General features: G+C 50.6%; 1 protein-coding gene across 1 annotated transcript in view; it reads right to left on the reverse strand.

Annotated features, from left to right (window-relative positions):
* Window positions 1–20,371, reverse strand: part of PCSK7 (proprotein convertase subtilisin/kexin type 7) — a 27,268-nt gene that overhangs the window by 5,575 nt on the left and 1,322 nt on the right. Inside the window, exons 2-12 of the mRNA XM_011926838.1 lie at window positions 19,545–19,664; window positions 18,573–19,052; window positions 17,416–17,550; window positions 16,343–16,508; window positions 15,109–15,199; window positions 13,888–13,942; window positions 13,265–13,403; window positions 12,333–12,433; window positions 8,717–8,884; window positions 8,184–8,291; window positions 7,588–7,690 (exon numbers count right to left, since the gene is read on the reverse strand). Of these exons, the coding sequence (XP_011782228.1) occupies window positions 7,588–7,690; window positions 8,184–8,291; window positions 8,717–8,884; window positions 12,333–12,433; window positions 13,265–13,403; window positions 13,888–13,942; window positions 15,109–15,199; window positions 16,343–16,508; window positions 17,416–17,550; window positions 18,573–19,040 (1,534 nt within the window). The 5' untranslated portion in view covers window positions 19,041–19,052; window positions 19,545–19,664. The remainder of the gene's footprint in view (window positions 1–7,587; window positions 7,691–8,183; window positions 8,292–8,716; window positions 8,885–12,332; window positions 12,434–13,264; window positions 13,404–13,887; window positions 13,943–15,108; window positions 15,200–16,342; window positions 16,509–17,415; window positions 17,551–18,572; window positions 19,053–19,544; window positions 19,665–20,371) is intronic.

Genomic DNA, 20,371 nt, shown 5'->3' on the forward strand with positions numbered 1-20,371 from the left:
ACATACCTGCAGAGATAGAGAACAGATAAATGGGTGCCAGGGGCCAGGGACAAGGGAGGGGATGGGTGTCGCCAGAAAGGGGTAACACAAAGGAGTCTTGTGATAATGGAATGGTTCCAGATCTTGTTTGTAGTGGTAGTTATGCAAGGCCACATGTGATAAAATTGCATACAGCTACACACGCGCAGATATAAATATTGACAGCATGTATATCTGGTGAACTCTGAATAAATGCTATGGATTGTACCAATGTCTATTTCTTGGTTTTGATATTATACTTTAATTGTGTGAAACATTAAGATTGGGAGAAGGGTGCATGGAACTTCCCTTGTACATTTCTTTGAAACCTCCTGTAAATCTACAATTATTAAAAAAAAAGAAAAAAAAGAAAAAAAAAACTACTGAAGTGGAAGACTCAACTGGAGACTATTAAGAAATTAGGCTGTAATGAGAACGATTCTTTTTTTTTTCTTTGTTTTGTTTTGAGACAGAGTCTAGCTCTGTCACCCAGGCTGGAGTACAGTGGCTAGATGCTTGGCTCATTGCAACCTCTGCCTCCTGGGTTCAAGCGAGTCTCCTGCCTCAGCCTCCCAAGTAGCTGGGATTACAGGTGCATGACAACATGCCCAGTTAATTTTTTGTAGTTATCGTAGAGACGGGGTTTCACTGTGTTGGCCAGGCTGGTCTCAAACTCCTGACCTCAGGTGATCCACCTGCCCTGGCCTCCCAAAGTGCTGGGATTACAGGCATGAGCCACCATGCCCAGCCTCATTTTCCATAATTCCATCTGTCACCTCGTCAAAGGCAATGTCCCGTTTCTTTGAAAACAACCTCTCCCTTCCACTTTCACCACTCTCTTCTTGACCCCCTCATTTTCCCACAACCCCTCAAGTTCCTTTCTCCTAACTGGCTGAGATTCCACGGCTCATCCAACACGTGTGTTTACATTCTCAAGCTCCCTTCGCCTTCTGTCCTTTCACAGCAATGTTTGACAAAAGTCAAACACTGGCTCAGCCTCGTTATCCATCTTCTTGGCTGGACCTTTTTACTAGCGCCTTTCCTACTACAAATGAAAAACAAAAACAAATAAACCCTTTCTCAACTCTTCACTTTCTTCCACCTACCAGTGTTAAGAGCATGGGCTCTGGAGCCACCCGGCTTGGGTTCTAATCCCAGCTCTGCCACTTATTAGCTGGGAGAACCGTTTCCTCATCTGTAAAATGGGGCCAGTAATAGTACCTACTTCATAGGGTCGAGACGAGGATTAAATAGTTAACATACCTAACGCGTTCAGAATGGTACCTAGCTAATGTTAAGGCTACATATGCGTTAGACATTATTTATTTTCCTTTATTGTCAAAATTCTTGAGAAAACTGTTTAGACTCACTATGGCTACTTCTTACCTTCCCAATTGTCCCTGACATTTTTTTTCTATCAAAATAGTATACAAGAATTTAAATGTGAGTTGGCGCTAGAGTGCTTATAATGAAAAAAACAATTCCCTACCACCTTTGTGATCTACTCCCCAGAAGCAAACTTTTTAAACTTGTTTTTAATTGTTTTCTTCTGGGATCTACTCTCGTGTTTCTAAACAGTAAGTGTCATGGATATTTCATGGCTTATCAATTTGAGACATTATGTATTGACTTTCAATTATGGCAGATGAAAATTTAACAAATCATGCCCACACCTTTTCCCTAATTGTCTTTACAAAATAATTACATCACAGTTTGTTTTTTTTTTTTAGACAGAGTCTTGCTTTGTCGCCGGACTGGAGTGCAGTGGTATGATCTCAGCTTACGGCAACCTCTGCCTCCTAGGCTCAAGCCATACTCCCACCTCAGCCTCCCTAGTAGCTGGGAACTATAAGTGTGTACCACCATGCCCAGCTAATTTCTGTATTTTTTTGCAGAGACAAGGTTTTGCCATGTTGGCGAGGCTGGTCTCGAACTCATGAGCTCAAGCGATCTGCCTGCCTCAGCCTCCCAAAGTGCTGGGATTAGAGGCATGAGCCACTGTACCCTGCCACCAGTTTCTTTGAGAAGCCTTCCCTTTCTTCCCTAGCAGCAGAAGACATCTCTGCTGTGCTCTCAGAGCACCTGGGTTGTCCCTGTTGCAGTGCCTACAACACTGCACTATGCCTGTAAACCTGACTGTCTTCCCTACAAGGTTGGGAGCTTGTTGAAGGCAGGAACAGTGTCTTATCCCTGAGTCTCTAGAACTTAATACAGTGCCTAGGATGAAGTAGGCCTCGAATATTAGTAGAATGAATAAGTTGATTGAGAGATATTTCACAGAAGAAAACAAAAAGATTAAATTGCAAGGGAAAGGGCTGGGGAAGACCTGGGGAGAGGCGAGGGATATAAAGGGATGAAAAACTCTTGAGTTTCAAGTTTGGGGACCTAGGGAATGGTGATGGCACTGACATAAATGGGAAAATCTTAGAAAGCAAGCCAGCTTTTGAGAGGTGATAGTGAGATCTAAAATTTTGTACATGGTAAGTGTAATGCATTGATGCAACATCAACAGCACACAGTGATTTAGGAACAGAAAGATGATGGAAAATATTCATGGTATAGTGAGAGGGGAGCAGTGATGTGGCAGAGAAGGGGCTTACAGGAGAGAAATGACATGTTATGGAACAGAATAGAATCCCAAAAGGAGTGCTTGTCTGTGTTCGCAGTGTGCGCAGTGGCATGCTACATCCATTTACTTCTTGGTGTGGATGGGGACTCGGGTGGCAGTGCAAATGAGTACACTAGTACTCTCTCTACCAGAATTAAATGAGTCAGTGCATTAAATGAGCTAATGCCGAGAACACTGCTTGGCACATAAAAAGCATCTTATTATTTGGCCTTTGGTAAATTGGAATGTTTTTCTTTTTTTTGAGATGGAGTCTTGCTCTGTCGCCCAGGCTGGAGTGCAGCGGCATGATCTCAGCTCACTGCAAGCTCCGCCTCCCGGGTTCACGCCATTCTCCTGCCTCAGCCTCCCGAGTAGCTGGGACTAGAGGTGCCCATCACCACGCCCGGCTAATTTTTTGTATTTTTAGTAGAGACGGGGTTTCACTGTGTTAGTCAGGATGGTCTCGATTTCCTGACCTCGTGATCTGCCCACCTCGGCCTCCCAAAGTGCTGGGATTACAGGCTTGAGCCACCGCGCCCGGCCTATGCTCTAGTTTCCTATCCTTTCCACCGGTGAAGGATCAGAGTAAGAGATTCAGGCTGAGGACTTATTTGCGGAGAAGCGGTAGCTCAGGCCACAAACACAGCTGCACTGTCGAGGAGGATGACGGAGAGTGAGAAAAAAGTCGGGAAACAAGCCTCAGAAGACACTCACAGTTCGGGAGCACAAAACACGTGCCTCAGGCAGAGAGGGCAGAGGAGAGCTATGGAGCCAAGAAGGCCGCAGAAGCTACAGGAGGAGAGAGGTTGCAACAAAGGCCTCATTGATAGAGTCAGAGCGACAAGAATATTAAAAAGGATGAACCCTGAACCAACCCCTAAACCGGTGAGGAAAGGGGCACGATGGGTAAGAAAGCAAGTCTTCAGTGGCAGAGGGAGTGTGTGAGAAAGGGGAGAAATTGCTTCAGTTCATGCATTTGAAAAGTTTCCTGGTTGGAGGCGGCAGGGACTTGCATTTGAAGGCAGAAAGGAAGAATCAGCAGAGAGGGAAATGTTGGTTAAAGAGGGAAGACCTGGAGAGGAGAAGAAACAGGACTCACTGCATAGGCAGAGGCTTAGCCAGTATCCTCAAGACTGCAAACAGCAACAAAAGGAGAGATGCAAGTGGGAGTTCAGGCACCTTCTCATCACAGACTCTGAGCCCCACTCTCCCTCCTACCCTCAGGTAGAGACTTCAGACCAGCGTCAGATCTAAAAAACCCAAGGGGCCCCAATCCCCTCTCCCTCATCACCTCCTGTCAGTGGGGAGAGATGAAGATCTGTCTTGCTTTTTAGCAGCACTTCTCAATATGGCAGCCTGTAGCCACATATGACTATCTAAATTAAAATGAAGTATAATAAAACTAAAATTTAGCTCCTTAGTCATATTAGCCTTATTATTATTATTATTATTTGAGATGGAGTCTTACTCTATCATCCAGGCTGGAGTGCAATGGCACAATCTCAGCTTGCTGCAACCTCTGCCTCCCAGGTTCAAGCGATTACCCTGCCTCAGCCTCTTGAATAGCTGGGACTACAGGCATGTGCCACCATGCCTGGCTAATTTTTTTTTTTTGAGACAGAGTCTCGCTCTGTTGCCCAGGCTGGAGTGCAGTGGCACTATCTCGGCGCACTGCAAGCTCCGCCTCCCGGGTTCACGCCATTCTCCTGCCTCAGCCTCCCCAGTAGCTGGGACTGCAGGCGCCCATCACCACGCCCGGCTAATTTTTTGCATTTTTGTAGTAGAGACGGGGTTTCATTGTGTTAGCCAGGATGGTCTCCATCTCCTGACCTCATGATCCACCCGCCTCGGCTTCCCAAAGTGTTGGCATTACAGGCGTGAGCCACCGTGCCCAGCCAATTTTTGTATTTTTTTTTTAAATAGAGTTGGGGTTTCACCATGTTGGCCAGGCCGGTCTTGAACTCCTGACCTCAAGTGATCCATGCCCCTCTTGGCCTCCCAAAGTGCTGGGAGTATAGGCTGGGTATGAGCTACCGCACCTAGCCTACTATTATTTTTGAGACAAGGTCTTGCTCTGTCACCCAGCATAGAGGGTGCAGTAGTGCAACCATGGCTTACTGCAGCCTTGACATCCTGGGCTCAAGCAATCCTTCCGCCTCAGCCTCCCAGGAGACATGCACCACCACACCTGGCTAATTTTATTTTTTGTAGAGATAGGGTCTCACTGTGTTGTTCAGCCTGGTCTTGAACTCATGAGAGTAAACAATGCTCCCGCCTCGTCTTCCCAAAGGGATTACAGGTGTGAGCCACCATGCCTGGCCAACTGGTCACGTTTTAAATGTTCAATAGACTCAGATGGCTAGTGACCACTGAACTGAGCAGCATGGACATAGAACAATTCCATCACTGCAGAAAACTCTTTGGGACAATGCTAGAGTCTTAGAGGCATTTCACCTCCTCTTTTATCTCAGGGATGTTCAGCTCCCTCTGCTTTATAAAAAGTTCACTCTTGGCTGGGCGCGGTGGCTCACGCCTGTAATCCCAGCACTTTGAGAGGCCGAGGCGGGCGGATCACGAGGTCAGGAGATCGAGACCATCCTCCTGGCTAACACGGTGAAACCCCGTCTCTACTAAAAATACAAAAACAAAAATTAGCAGGGCGTGGTGGTGTGCGCCTGTAGTCTCAGCTACTCGGAGGCTGAGGCAGGAGAATGGCGTGAACCCAGGAGGCGGAGCTTGCAGTGAGCCAAGATCGCGCCACTACACTCCAGCCTGGGTGACAGAGTGAGACTCTGTCTCAAAAAAAAAAAAAAAGAAAAAGTTAACTCACTAGCCCTCAGACACTGAATCAACCAGGTCCTGGAGGAAAACAACCATAACTTGGCTGCCAAAGGGGTTAATTGACTGCCTGGGACTGAGCTGCTCAACTTTTTTTTTTTTTTTTTTTTTTTTGAGAAAGAGTCTCACTTTGTCACACAGGCTGGAGTACAGTGACGCAGTCTCGCGATCTCAGCTCACGGCAACCTCCGCCTCCCGGGTTCAAGTGATTCTCCTGCCTCAGCCTCCCGAGTAGCTGGGATTATAGGCACATGCCACCACACCTGGCTAATTTTGTATTTTTAGTGGAGATGGGGTTTCACCATGTTGGTCAGGCTGGTCTCAAACTCCTGACCTCAGGTGATCCGCCCACCTCAGCTTCCCAAAGTTCCCAAAGTGCTAGGATTACAGGCATGAGCCAGGGTACCTGGCTCAACTCTCATTTTAACTGGACTTATTTCCTTCAACCTCTAAGCAAGCCCACAAACTTATTCGTTCTGTTTTGTCTGCTCAGAGGAAAATGTGGTCGTGTTGGAGGAGAAGACAACTTCACTGGCTCTGAAAAGCCAATGAAAATAGTACTTTGCAAAAAGTTGTGAATAACTCTGCATGTCAAAATTACTCAAGGCAAAAAAAAAGAAACTCCCCCAAGGAGCTGGGGGTAGGGAAAACTCTAGTAAAACTTTTGCTTGCTGCCCTTCCAATAGGTAAAGGGCTCCATTAGCCAAACTCCCTAAATCTTTCCCTCCCTTCTGTTAATCCTGCTTTCTCCACTAGGCCACCTCCCACTCTTCTCCACCCAGGCAATCTGTCCTTCTTTCTCTTACTTTTTAGTGACAAGCAAGCAGTTGCCAGATGCCTCAATGCCTAGGGTAGACATTCCGTGGCAACATCGCCCGGTCAGCTGGAAGCAGAGGATGACGAAGCTGGGGAGAACATATTACTCTTTTAAGTCACTGCCCTCATTTGACAGATGCGACGGGAAAGAGCCATGGATGGAAGGTGAAGTTGAAGGCACACTATCTCTAAGACACGCAAGTGCAAAGCCAGGGGGTTCCAAACGAACTGCATTCCTGGAAATGTGTCTGAACTTCTCTGACTTGGCTGATGCCTTATGCCCTTTCCAAGATAACATTCCTTTTACGGGAAATGAAGTGACTGGCCCAGGGGTTTCATTCCACGCGGAGGGAAATTGGGCAAGTGCTGGACGTGGTTAGGAGAGAGAAAACTCAGTTCTTCTCAGTGCAACCTCCACCCGAGGGAAGCTACCCCTCATCCTCCCTTCTGAGTAACCTTCTCTGGCCATCCCTTCTCCTGCCATGGCTCTCGATTGATTACTTTCTAGGAGGACAGAAAAAGTGAAGACAGTTCTGGTTTGGGCACTAGGCATAGCATGCTTCCTCTGCAAAAAGTAGCGAATGACTCACGGAAAAAGAATCCCCCAAGGAGCTGGGGGTAGGGAAAACGCTGGCAAATGTGCAGACAGGGCATCCTCTAGCACAAGCATCCTGATCCAGCCACACTCTCCTCTAGGGGGGCCGTCCGCCTCTTCGCTCAACATAAAACCAGGTTGCTGGCTTAGAGGATGCACCCTCTTCAGACAGTCCTGGTTCACCCTGGGCACCACGGAGGTGGAGGCAGATGATGGGTCACTAAAGCCTAGGAGACTTCTACAGACCCTCGGTCCATCCCCAGCAGACCGCATCTGACTCTATTAGGTAAGCCTGAGAATCAAAGGAAGAAATGCCAAACTCCTTTACTTCATCTGGACACCGAAGGACTGACCAGAGTTCTCTGGCAAGATCCTAGCATGGAAGCCACCAGAGCTTCTCTGAGCTCCTGCCCGGTCTCGCCTCACCTCCCCAAGCCCTAGTCCCATGCCTCCCACCCGCCTTCCTCCTCAGTTGCTCTGCTGCTCCTTTTCACTACTAGGAACCCAGGAGAAAGGTCTTGTTTAAGCAGCTGGGGCAGCCAACTCAGAAGCAGTAACATGTCCTAAAATGGTCAAAGAAAACTCCACAGGTTTGGCTGGAGCTCAGCTCCGAAAGGGGGTAGAATCTGGCAGGGAGGACGAGTTTAACTTCCTTGTCACCCGGCCCCAAACCTCAGGCCTAAGATTAACCCACTTTGTGCTGATTACTTACCATTCCACAGAACCTCCAGGGAACGGGGGGACTGCGGAATCGCCTTGTTTTCTTTTAACATGGGACTGACGTAGGATGCTAAGTAAGGGACAGATGTCCAGATCTATGAAAGGAAAGGAGGGGATGGCAAATCAACAAACAAGAATGATCACACCCACCACATTCTCACAAACACACACGCCCTTGTCAATACGATCTTGAAGGTTTAGCTGTCTTTATTTTTCCACTCCTCATCACCTTCCTTCAGCCCTCGGCTCCTTCTTGCTCGCTGGAATGCTACGTACAGCCCCTAGTTAAGGAACCAGAGGAAATGGCTGTGTCCAGGGTGGAGGAGGGGAACCAGAGCATCCTGAGTCCCATGCATACTCAGGTCCCATTTACTCTATTAGTAGTTTGGAAACTTCAGTGATAGCACTGAGCCTGCTTTCTCATTTGTAAAATGGATGTCAGCTGGGATGAAGGTTGAAGTGGTTAAATCAATGAACTGAACGAATATTTACTAGGCACCTATGATATCCCAGGCAACGTTTTGGGCATTCAGCCCCGACCCTTGGTCACTCCACACAGGGCACCCTGCCCTGCCAACACCTGTTCACCTTGGCTGCATTCACGAGCCTCCAAGCATTGAGCAGGCCGAAACCGTGCTGGTGGCTATGGCTGAAGCCTGCCTCGTTGGTGACCCACTCCGCACGGCGATCCTCGTACTGAAAGGACAGAGGTCCTGGTTAGTCTCTTGCATTGCCAGTGTGGTCTCAACAATCTAACTCTGGTTTCCCTGCTTGCTCTGCCGGCTGATCCAGTCCATGCTCTCCCACTGTGGCTACTGGGAATGGATTCCCCAAGGGAAGCTGGGACAAAAGGTCAAAGCCCATGATGTCACCACCCCAGTGGCTTGCTTCTAGAGAGGGGCCAGGAGGCACAGCCAGAGCTCTCCTTTGCAGATAAAATGAGTTTAGGCCTGTGGTCTTTGTGGGGTCCCCACACCTGTTCTTTACATATGCCACTCTGAAAGGGATTCTGAAAGAGACTTAGTATCGAACACTTGGGACATTGAAAATCTAAAGCCACCTGACACCCAAACTCTGGAGCAGCCTGGACCAGGCCACTTGTCTACCTGGTGGTATCTCACCCGGGTGGCAGTGAAGACAATGATGTGCTGGACGTCACGCCACGTGAGGCAGGGCCGCACCTGCAGCATTAAGGCTATCATGCCAGCTGCTAGAGGCGCTGCAGCTGAGGTCCCTGTGTGGCCCTCAGTGCAGCCAGTGCCCTTCTGAAGGTCCCAGTCAGTGGTCACCTGGAAGTGGGATGGGAAAGGGAAGTGGGTTAGAGACTGAGTTTAAGCTGAGGACAGTGGTGTGCACCTAGAGTGCCAGTTACTTGGGAGGTCCAGGCAGGAAGATTGCTTGAGCACAGGAGTTCAAGGTTATAGTCAGCTCTGACTGTGCCACTGCACTCCAGCCTAGGTGACTGAGTGAGAACCCATCTCTAAAAAATAAAAAAATAATAATTTTTAAAAAAGAAGCTAGAGACTGAGTTCAAAGTTGTTATGCGGGGAAGGTACAGGGCTGGTCCTCAGAACAGGTCTCTCAGGTAGACCCTTCCCTTGCTACAGCTGAATCTTTGACTAGAGAGGGACCCAGTAGTAGGGCAGGTCCTGGCCTCCTAACAGAATGTCTGGAGAACAGAGACAAAGATAATAAAAGTTACTTTTGAGGGTGTGGTTGTTGGGAAAAGGAGGTAGAGATAGGAAAGGGCTCCCATTCAGTGTAGATAAGGGTTTCCCAACTCTTTTCTTTTTTTTTTTCTTGAGACAGAGTCTCCCTTTGTCGCCCAGGCTGGAGTGCAGTGGTAAGATCATAGCTCACTGCAGCCTTGAACTCCTGGGTTCCAGTGATCCTCCTGCTTCAGCTTCACATGTAGCTGGGACTACAGGCGTGTACCACTGCACCCCACTAATATTTTTATTTTCTGTAGAAACAGCATCTCGCTATGTTGCCCAGGCTGGTCTCGAACTCTTGGCCTCAAGCAATCTTCTTGCATTGGCCTCCCGAAGTGTTGGGATTATAGGCACGAGCCACTGGGGGGGGGGCTCCCGATTTTTACTCCTAATATTCTTGCTCCCATTCCTAAATTCTCTATCCCATCTCCCAACTCCAAACCCTTCATCCCCACAACCAAGCTAGACAGAGGAAGTGGCCAGGGGAGCTACTGGGACCAGCTGGAGCTGGGACAACACTGACCACACTATTCGAGGAAATCCAGTTTGGCATCTCCATGACAGGGGCTGGAATGATGTCGGCGTGAACACGGGGAGTATGTTCCAGCAAGAGAGGACTGTGTCCTTGCCCACCCTGGAGCCCTGCATGGACTCAGTGTCTATCAGGCCCGCCTGCCCGGCTCTACAGCTCTCAACAGGACAAGCTGCCTCACTGCTCTGGGCCAGATGCCATGAAATCCCTTCTCTCCGTGTGGTTCTGAGGTGGGGAGTGAGAATGGGGCAAGGGGAGGCAGTGTCTGCCTGGCATCAAGCTCTTTTTGGGCTGTCATCAACCTTGGAGCTTCAGAGGGTTTAGCTGAGGCGGGCCCTGCCTAAATCTGCCCCACTCCATGGCACTTGGATCTTTGGCCCATGGTGTCAGTGCTAACACCAGAGAATTTCTTTCTTCTAAACTTCTCTTCTGGGTCAGATACCAGGGTGGCGACTTCTGCCAAGAGCTGCCCTTTCTCCACTGTACTCACTGCTTCCCTCCCAGCTGTTAGAGCAGCTGCCAAGAGATGTAATTTTCACCCAGCCATGGCGCACTCCCAGAAAAAAAGGGAAAAGCACTCTCCAAGTGGCAGTCTCAATGAGAGTGGGAGCCTGGTTTATGCAAGGGAGCGGGTTGATTTTTTTCCCTGTTAAGGAAACAGCCTTGCAGTGATAGTCTGAAGTGCGGCTGTGAAGCCCACGAACTTGCCTGGGGTGGCAGGAGCCACAGGCAGGCACTGAAAAGTCCAGAGAAGCTTCGCTTCCCCAGGGAGCCAAATGGTGGGAAGCATATGCCCCCAGCCTCTGCCCTCAGAAAGACAGCTCCACCCAGCTGCCCTGGTCATTGACTAGAAACTGGCAACAAGGAGTTTCCATGGCAAGGACATTCCAAAGATGGGAACTCTGCTAAACACACTGTCTTTTCATTTCTGGGCAAATTACAGTTCAGATGGAAGAGGGTGGTGAGGGTGAGAAGCTGAGGTGAGTTAAGATGAGAAAGGCCAGGTACAGCAGAGCAAGAGTGACATTATGTTGTAGAACCTTCTTAGGTCCCTGGCCTGAGCAGGACGAGCTGGCTTCCCTAGAGTTCTGCTAGAGGGTGGAGTGTGGTATGTTCCTGTTCTTCCTCCTAACCCAGCCTGGCCTGCAGTGGGTGCCCTCTGTGCACACAGCCCAACCTCTCGTCCCTCTCTAGTCCACTCCCTTTTCTCTTCTCCCTGGGGCTGGTGGGAGGCGGTAGCAGGGGTCAACTGGCACAGAGCCTTGGAACATTGTGTTGACCAGAAGTCATTTATTGGCATAACAAAATTTTAGTTTTGGAAAATAAATTGGACCCAGCAGGAAGACAAAGCAGCCTAGTTCCCAATGGCCCCAGAGAAACCTCCCCACTCAGCCACTGGAGAAATTTGACACCACGTGGCTCCAGCCCAGCTCCTGCCTAGAGCCTCCTATGCCCACATTACATGGTTGTGGGCAACAGGGACAGGCAGGGAGCTCTAGGATAATGGTCTAGAGGCCTGGCTTAAACCTGCTGGGATGACGCTAAGCCCCGTTGGGTGTGGGTGATCATCTTCAAATTCTTTAAATGGGTTCCACAGGTTAGAGAAGCTCCATGACCCTGCTCCAGTCTCATTTGCTATGGCTCCAATTATAGCTCCAGAGAAAGAGCTCTCTCTGGTGTTGACATGAGACATTCCCCAACTCCTCTTCCCACCCATCCCATAAAAACCACCACCAGACTAGCATTACTCCTGAAGATGCGCATGACCAGAACTCAGGATTTACCTAAGGGCTGAAGGGCAATGGAATGATGAGTTTTTTTTTAAGTCCACAGAAATTAGCAAAAGCCTAAATTTTACCAAAGGAAGACATTGCAAAGAGGTTGTTTGTGCATTTCCTTGAGTGTGAAAAACTTGTTTAATCCATGTGACACTTAGTTTCTTTTTTCCTTTTGAGAAGGAGTCTTGTTCTGTCAGCCAGGCTGGAGTACAGTGGTACGATCTTGGCTCACTGTAACCGCCTCCTTGTTTCAAGCAGTTCTCCTGCCTCAGCCTCCCGAGTAGCTGGGATTACAGGCACACACCACCACACCTGGCTAATTTTTGTATTTTTAGTAGAGACAGGGTTTCGCCATGTTGGACAGCTGGTCTTGAACTCCTGACCTCAAGTGATCCACCCGCCTCAGCCTCCCAAAGTGCTGGGACTACAGGAGTGAGCCACCGTGTTTGGCCCCATGTGACACTTAGTTTCTATAACAGGGTGTATATTTGTCCTAAATCCAAATTTCTAAGATAAAAGCATTCCCAAGATGTATTCAGAGTCCCCGGGGCTGCTCCTCCAAGGGTGGCATGCCTTAAGAGATCCAGCTCTGTGGGGGAAGAGGAGCCTGAGTGTTGGGGCAGGGAAGCAGGGAACAGTAAGAAGCGCTGTGATGCCCGAGACGTGAAGTCTTGTGGGAAAGGGGCAGGCCGTGGAGGGCCCGGGAGGCACTCACAATGCTCCGAAGCATCTTGTCCCCACCACTGAAGGTGACTGCCAGCATGGAGGCACATTCTTCTGCATAGAAAGGCATGTGTCCCTCCTCATCCACAGCTCCTGGGGACAGAGGGGGGAAATGAGAGCTGAGATGAAGAGGGGATCCTGTGGCAGGGGCTTGCTAATGTCAGTCATCTTGGAGTTATCATCCTGGAGGGCTGTCCTGAGTTTGAAACATGATCTGAGTGGCCCACATCCCTCAGAGTGGTCCTGATCCTCTTCTACACAGGCAGTCTCAAGTGGCAGAGGGCATTCTGTGCCGCAATACCATTCTTTCAACAGGCTCTGGGGTACAACTGGCAGCCTTCTACCTTTATACCCACTTATTCATTCACATGCTCACTGTTTTCAACATTCATTACCCATCTACTGTGGGTCACACCCTGTGCCAGGCATCAGGGCCATATGGAAAAGGCCGTAGTCCTGGTCTCAAGGAGCCTACAGTCAGGTAGAAGTCAGGTAAGGAAATAAACGCAGTTGGGGTGGCAAATGCTAACTGGGAGCACAGGCAAAGGGCACTTAATTTAGGCCTGTGGGCAGTCAGGGGAGGCTTCCAGCAGGCGGAAGGTGGCCCACAGAAAGACAGGCCAGAGCAGAGGCCTAACCAGCTGTGGTGGGGTGGAGGCAGCTCGGTGATCTCCAGATGATGGCTTGAAGGTGTTCCCAGGGTATGTTGACATCTAAGGAAGTCCCAAGGTCCCCTACAAGCAAGGCTAGTCCTATCTGAGCCCAAAGAGATTATTGTGCTCACACAATAACCTAACCTAACCCTAACCCTCACCCTCACCCTCACCCTAACCCTGAGACACACACAGAAGCTGGGACAAGACGTGTGATGCCCTAAGCATCCGGTGACACACACACAGGAGCACAGAAACACTGGGAGGCTACCTATGGTGACCGTGTAGATGGAGTTGGCGTAGCCATCGTAGTTGCAGTTGTCATTGTGTTGGCCTCCGTTGCCACTGGCTACCACAAAGATACTCCCAAAGCCCTGGCGACCAGCAATCACTCCATGTTGTAAGGCAGCCTGAGGAGCCAAAACATCAGGGTGTCAGTTGAGGAACCCACAGAAAGACCTCCACCTACTACATCAGTCACCCTCTCCATCCCTTCTAGAAACAAAAGGAAAAAAGTTCAAAGGGCACCGGGATGGGGAAAAGACTGGAAGAAGGACCCTGGATGTGAGGAGGGAGCTATGAGTTGGCCCAGGATGTGGGGCAGCTGTGAGTTGAATGATGACTGGTGGACGCCCTCCACTTATCAGAGGACAGGGTGGGGCCAGGCATGGGAGCTGAGGACAAGATGAAAGGGAGACAATCTCAAAGTACTGTTCCCTCTCCCTCTCTAGGAACAAAAGTCCCCCAGGCTTCCTGCCCCGGCGTTAGGTGTTCTCTTCCTGAAAGGAGACTGCGCATGGAGATGGAGTGGGAAGATGGGTCAGCTTGCAGCAGTTCTTCTGGGACTGAATGAAGAGCGCATCCTGTCTCTTAGTCTCTGTGCAGGCCGGTTACCTTTCCAAGCTGATGGGGGCCATCCACTGTCTTCCCATCATCATCTGGTCCCCAGCTGTTGAGAAATAAACACCTAGAGGGGACAGCCAGAGCCAGGCTATGGCTACCCAACCCAGCGCCTCCTAGTCTCAGCTGGCTACCCTTTGACCTGCGGCTCTTAACTCCTCCCAAGGGTTCCACTTAAAGGCTTCTGTGATTAAAAGGCACAGGGTTCAAAGGTCCATCCCCTCTCCAACGTAGAAAACAGAAGTGTGCTAAGGCTCTTCTTTTCCTTGTGAATGTCCCCATAGCCACAGTGGCAGAGAGGGACAGAGGTCACTCATCTCCTGATCTAGGGATCAGAGACATGTAGATTTTTTTTTTTTTCCTGAGATGGAGTCTTGCTCTGTCACCCAGGTTGAAGTGCAATGGCACTATTTTGACTCACTGCCACCTCTGCCTCCCAGGTTCAAGCGATTCTCCTGCCTCAGCCTCTGGAATAGCTGGGATTACAGGTGCCTACCACCATGCCTGGCTAATTTTTGTATTTTTAGTAGAGACAGGGTTTCACCATGTTGGTCAGGCTGGTCTTGAACTCCTGATCTCAAGCAATCCACCCGCTTCAGCCTCCCAAAGTGCTGGAATTACAGGCGTGAGCCACCGCGCCTGGCCCAACTCGTAGGGTAGAAGGCAGAGCACCCATGAACTTCTGTGGAAGCTCCTGGTTATCAGGCTGAGGAGTTCTCTATTCTGTCTCTATCAAAAAGTGCACCCTGTGGATGATGTCATGGATTTAAGGGAGGTATGCTGGGGGAGGAACAGGTGCCATCAATGCTATGGGGGCCCCCAACCCCATTTCCTTCTTGTCCAGTCCGGCACAGCCATGCCCTGAAGGTGCAGTGCATTGACGTGGGGTGGGGGATTGGTGTTGGGCATTCAGCTGGCCTGTGGTTGGAGAGGAAAGCCCGCTTTCTTGCAGAGGCCTCAGGAGTTTAGAAAACAAATAAATGTGCACAGGCCAGGGCTTCTTGTGTGGCAACCTGATTACGGGGGTGGCAGGGGCTTAAGGTTGAGAGCCCAGTGGCTGGGAATCTAGAGAAATGAAGGCAATGGATGTATTAGCTGAACCCAATGAGGAGACCCCTGCTCTGGCCTGAGTCAGTCCACTTGGTTGGGCTTTCGTTGGCAGATTTGTCCCAGGTGCTCCAGACTCTTGCCCTCTCATCTGCAGCTCTGCCTCACCTGCAGCTGTAGATGTCATTGATCTGATAGTGCTTGTTGAACGCCACTGCCTCCATGCTGTCTGTGAGAGGTCCATCCAGTACCCGGATACCTAGGCAATGAAGGCCACAGCAGCTCCTCACTAATGCTGGTCTCCTAGCTGGGGAACTGGGAGGTGGGGAGCCATATGTGGGAGATTTATTTTTCCCTACATGCTATTTGTACATTTTGCTTTTTTTTTTTTGAGACAAAGTTTCACTCTGTCGCCCAGACTGGAGTGCAGTGGCATGATCTCGGCTCACTGCAGCCTCCACCGCCCGGGTTCAAGCGATTCTCCTGCTTCAGTCTCCCAAGTAGCTGGGACTACAGGCGCATGCCACCATGCCCAGCTACTTTTTGTATTTTTAGCAGAGATGGGGTTTCACCATATTGGTCAGGCTGGTCTCGAACTCCTGACCTCAGGTGATCCGCCTGCCTTGGCCTCCCAAAGTGCGGGAATTACAGGTATGATCCCCGTGGCCACCGCGCCCAGCCCATTTTGCATTTTTACACCTTGTATATGTATTACTTGTCCCCCTACCAAAAATATATATAGAGAGAAAGAGACAAAGTCTGGCTCTGTCACCCAGGTTGCAGTGCTGTGGCACTTTCAGAGAAGGGACTTGGACAGGGTTTCTGGCTCCCCGGTAGTCTCATTTATGGAGAGCTACTGCCCTCTGCTGGAGTACAAGAGGAATACAGTTAGTCTATTCCGTCTGTAGGGTCCCAAGCACTCCTAATAAGGAGTTATGGTGAGGGTTTCCCCATTCATTCCCTTCACCTTCTGCCTTAATGGACAGAGGTTGAGTGTGAAAGAACCACAGAACCACCTCCAGGGAGGAATAGGGCTGCTCAGCTCTCCCAAAAGGATAGAGAGCAGCCCATGACCATCAGTGTGACTGGGAGCTGGAGAGCTGAGAAACGCAAGAGCTGCCCCCATAGACGTATCGGATCACAGAGGAAGAACCAACAAGAAGGCACTCTGTAATTTATGGAACTACAAATAGAAAAACATGTTTGAAAGACCACTGCACTGAAAAATAAATGAGCTGATGATATGTCCTACAGACACCTATTATAAACTCACCCTTGCTCTATGCTATGTGTGTCAGCTGGGCTATGGGATAAAGACATTTCAGAGTAGGGAGGGGTGCAGGAAATGAAGACTGTGGTCACAGGAGCAGCCTACCAAGGCTAGGCTGGAGGCACAAGTTACCTGCGATGCGGCTCCCATAGGCCACGCCCACGGCACAGAAGCTGTTGTTGGGCACAGCTGCAATCTCTCCTGCACATCGCGTGCCATGGTGGTTGCCATTCTCCACGTCCGGGTGGGGCATGGGGTCAGGGTCATTAGAGTTGAGGTCATAGCTACCCTCAGGGCTCTGAAATATTTCGGAGGTGACATGTGGTCATTCACTGGTTAGAGGGGGGTCAGGTCCTGGGATTCAGGGAGAGAAAGGAAATGGGATTTTGGGACTCGAAGCTAGGGCAATAAGCTCATTTCTTTGTTTTTGTTTTTGAGATGGAGTCTCACTCTTACCCAGGCTGGAGTGCAGTGGCACAATCTCAGCTCACTGCAACCTCTGCCTCCCAGGTTCAAGCAATTCTTCCACCTCAGCCTCTCGAGTAGCTGGGACTACAGGTGAGCACCAATACGCTTGGCTAATTTTTGTATTTTTAGTAGAGACGGGGTTTCACCATCTTGGCCAGGCAGGTCTCAAACTCCTGACCTTGTGATCCGCCCACCTTGGCTTCCCAAAGTGCTGGGATTACAGGCGTGAGCCACTGTGCCCGGACCCAATAAGCCCATTTCTATCAGCAAACCACACTGGCTAAAAGATATGAGCAAAGGACACTGGGGCAAAACTGAGAAGTGCCACAGCTTCCAGCAAACTTCTCTTGCCCATTATGCGAAAGTGCCTACAGCTCCATGGCTTGGGAAACCTGGAATAAAAGGCAGGTTGGGCTCCCTAGAGGCCACGCTTTAGAGAGAGGAAGGCACTCGGATTTCCAACAAGAGGGAAGTTGCCTGCAGGGGCCACTCCTCACTCTTCAGAAAAGGACTAGAACTGGAAGCAGGATTGCTCTCCCTTAGAGTTAGAGCCACCTGCTGTGCCTTGACTGCCAGTTTGGAATGCTGGCTTGGGCAAAGGAGGGGATGAACCCCATCTCACCTCCCAGGCTCCTTTATTTGGCCCAAAGACCTCTAGAAAAAGGGCCAAGGCTGAGGCAACACCAAGAAGGAGGTAAAACGTGGTGGGTGAGGGGCGTCATTCCAGGGCCACTCACATAGTTGGGTGCAATGTCCTGGATGGTGTGTTCCACTCCATCATCCACTACCACCACTGTCACCCCTCGCCCAGTCACATTGCGCTCCCACACACCCGTCACGTTGATGTCCCTGCCCGGGCTCCGTCGGTTATTCTGTAAGACAGACAGCGTGGGAATCCAGTGACACACAGCCCAGCCCAGAGGGAGACGAAGTTATAGCTAGCAACCCCTTTTCACCCTTGGCCTCCACCAAAGAGCCAGACAGAGATTGCAGGCCAACAGATCAGGTGGGAACAGAGCCAAGAAGGGGCAGGTAAGAGCTCTGCCACAGCCTTGGATTCCAGGAAAGTTTGCCATCAGTCATGGGGGATTCGGGGTAAAATGGTGGCTAGGGTGAAGGGTTGGATGACATGCTTCTTTTTGTTTTGTTTTTTGAGATGGAGTCTCGCTCTCTCACCTAGGCTGGAGTGCTGTGGCGCGATCTCAGCTCGTTGCAAGCTCTACCTCCCGGATTCACACCATTTGCCCGCCTCAGCCTCCCGAGTAGCTGGGACTACAGGCACCCGACACCACATCCGGCTAATTTTTTTGTATTTTTAGTAGAGATGGCATTTCACCATGTTAGCCAGGACGGTCTTGATCTCCTGACCTCGTGATCCACCCACCTCGGCCTCCCAAAGTGCTGGGATTACAGGTGTGAGCCACCGCACCCGGCCGGATGATACACTTCTTATGACAATGGTGGTATCGTATCACTTATGTCATAGCGTTGACTACGTGTCAGGCACTGTTCCAAGTGCTACACATGTATGCATTCACTTACCCTAACTGTTTGACTCTATGAGGTGGGCACTATTACAGTCTCCACTTTACAGATGGGGAAGCTGAGGCACAGAGTTTAAGCAGCTTGCCCAAATGTACATGCTAGTAAGTGGTGCAGCTGGACCATGAGCCCAGGCAGCTTGGCTGCACCATCTGTGCCCTGAGCACTGCAGAACACCGGCTTCTAGAAGACAGTAGAAGGGAGGGAGAGCCGAGGGAAACACTACAGAACCGGCAAATGGCCCCTCAGGCGAAGGATGGAGGCAACTGACGAGCGATATAGTCAAAAGCCCACTAAAGAACTGGACTGGAATCTACCCGCCTGAAACCACACACTGCAGGACTGGACTCACCAGGTGCCACTGCTGCGGGTACTTGGGGTCATTGAAGTGGACGCTGCGTTTGGCCCGCCTTAGCAGCCTCTGCTCTGAGTGCCAGCGCACAGCTTCGTGCCCAGCCAACACAGCCTCCACCCGCTGCCGGACGGCCTCCACCTCCAGGGCCGGCCTGTGTCCAGCAGGCTGGACAAAGAGATAGTGCCCTCGAAGCTCTCCGATGCGTCCAGCATTCACCAGCCCTGCTGCCTGGGCCAAGGCATCCGCCTGCTGCTCCAGAGTCTCTTTCTCCCCGTCACCTTTCAGGCTTTCCAGGTGCACAGCCCAGCTCGGCCCCCCTGGGCCCTGGCCATCAGGCCCACCTGTCCCTGCTAGGCCCATGACCCAGGGAACTAGTAAGAAGAGCCCAGCTAATTCCAGCCAGAGGCAGGTGGGCAGGCCCAGGGGGGCATCCAAGTGTGGCACTTTCTGCCTCCCCTTCGGCATCAGAGCAGTGGACTGCAGACAGAGAAAAACGATGTGGAAGAGATCAAAGGGTTGGTAACTGCAGGAATCTGAGAGGGAGATGCTGAGCCATCCATGCGTTCCCCCTGGAAGTCCCCAAGCCATGCCTTTTAAATTATGAAACATTTGATCCTCTCTTTTTGTTCACATTTATCCCTGACCAGCAGGGATAAGCCCCCAGGTGGAGTGTGGGCCAGCACTAACGCCAGTGGATGGCCTCCCACAGCAAGACAGCCAATCCTCACGACACCAGCTAATCCAGCAGGAGGTCCGGTTGCCCACAGGCACTGCACCCGTCCCCTGTTGCCACCCACGGGGCTCAAAGCACACATCGCTCCCACAAACTACTGGCTGCATCGTGACTGTTCTTTAGAACAGACAACCTCTTCACCCCTACATTTAGAGGGGACATAAATCTTTCCCTAGCTGCCTCCTCAGTCCAGTTGTCCTCAAGGCTAATTCCCCATAACAGGGCCCAGTGCCCACCTGGACTCTACATGAGGTTGAGCTCCTGGTCTGGCTGACCACGCCACACTCATGTTGTGCAAATGGAGAAAAGGCATCACTTTCACCATGAGTAGTGTTGACTCAGCAAAGGCTACAGACCTGTGGGGCCCAAGAACAGAAGAAACAGTGTCCCACCAATCCCAGTGCGACCAGCAGAAGTTAGATCAACTCCAGGACCAGGGACCAGAGAAACTTGGTTGTCATTTCCAAAGATCTAAAACCGGTCATAGACTGCCGCAGAACTGGTACGGTGAGGCCAAATCAGTATATCACCCAGAAACCCCACTTCCTGTGCTATCATGCCACCCTCTTTCCACTTTTTTCCCTAGAGGCCTAGCAAAAAACTGTTACCAAAGTGCCTCCCGAAAGAGTAGGTAATAACGTCCTAGAAGTCCAGGTGGTAGTGAACTTCCTGATTTGTGTATCTCAGAAGGATACCAGGGAAAGTGAAAGGAGGGAGGAGGCCGGGGCGAGACGGGGCGGTGGGGGGAAGCCAGAGAGTGCAAACAAAACAGAACAGGCACCAGGGACAAGCAGGCAACCAGGAGAGAAGGAACGACGAGGGAACCTCACTCAGCAGCTACCCCCGTGCTGAGCTCAGGACGCTGGCTTCGAGGAGAGGACTCAGGCTCCAGACTGGGACTCCAATTGCCTGGGTTTGACAGAACCAGAGAATTGGTCTTAGGAGCCCTCAAAGAAAAAAAGAGCCAAGTAAGAACTGGGGGACGAGGCCGGGCGCGGTGGCTCAAGCCTGTAATCCCAGCACTTTGGGAGGCCGAGACGGGCGGATCACGAGGTCAGGAGAT

This window comes from Colobus angolensis, unplaced genomic scaffold (assembly GCF_000951035.1).
Source record: "Colobus angolensis palliatus isolate OR3802 unplaced genomic scaffold, Cang.pa_1.0 Scaffold7, whole genome shotgun sequence".
Classification (NCBI taxonomy): Eukaryota; Metazoa; Chordata; class Mammalia; order Primates; family Cercopithecidae; genus Colobus; species Colobus angolensis.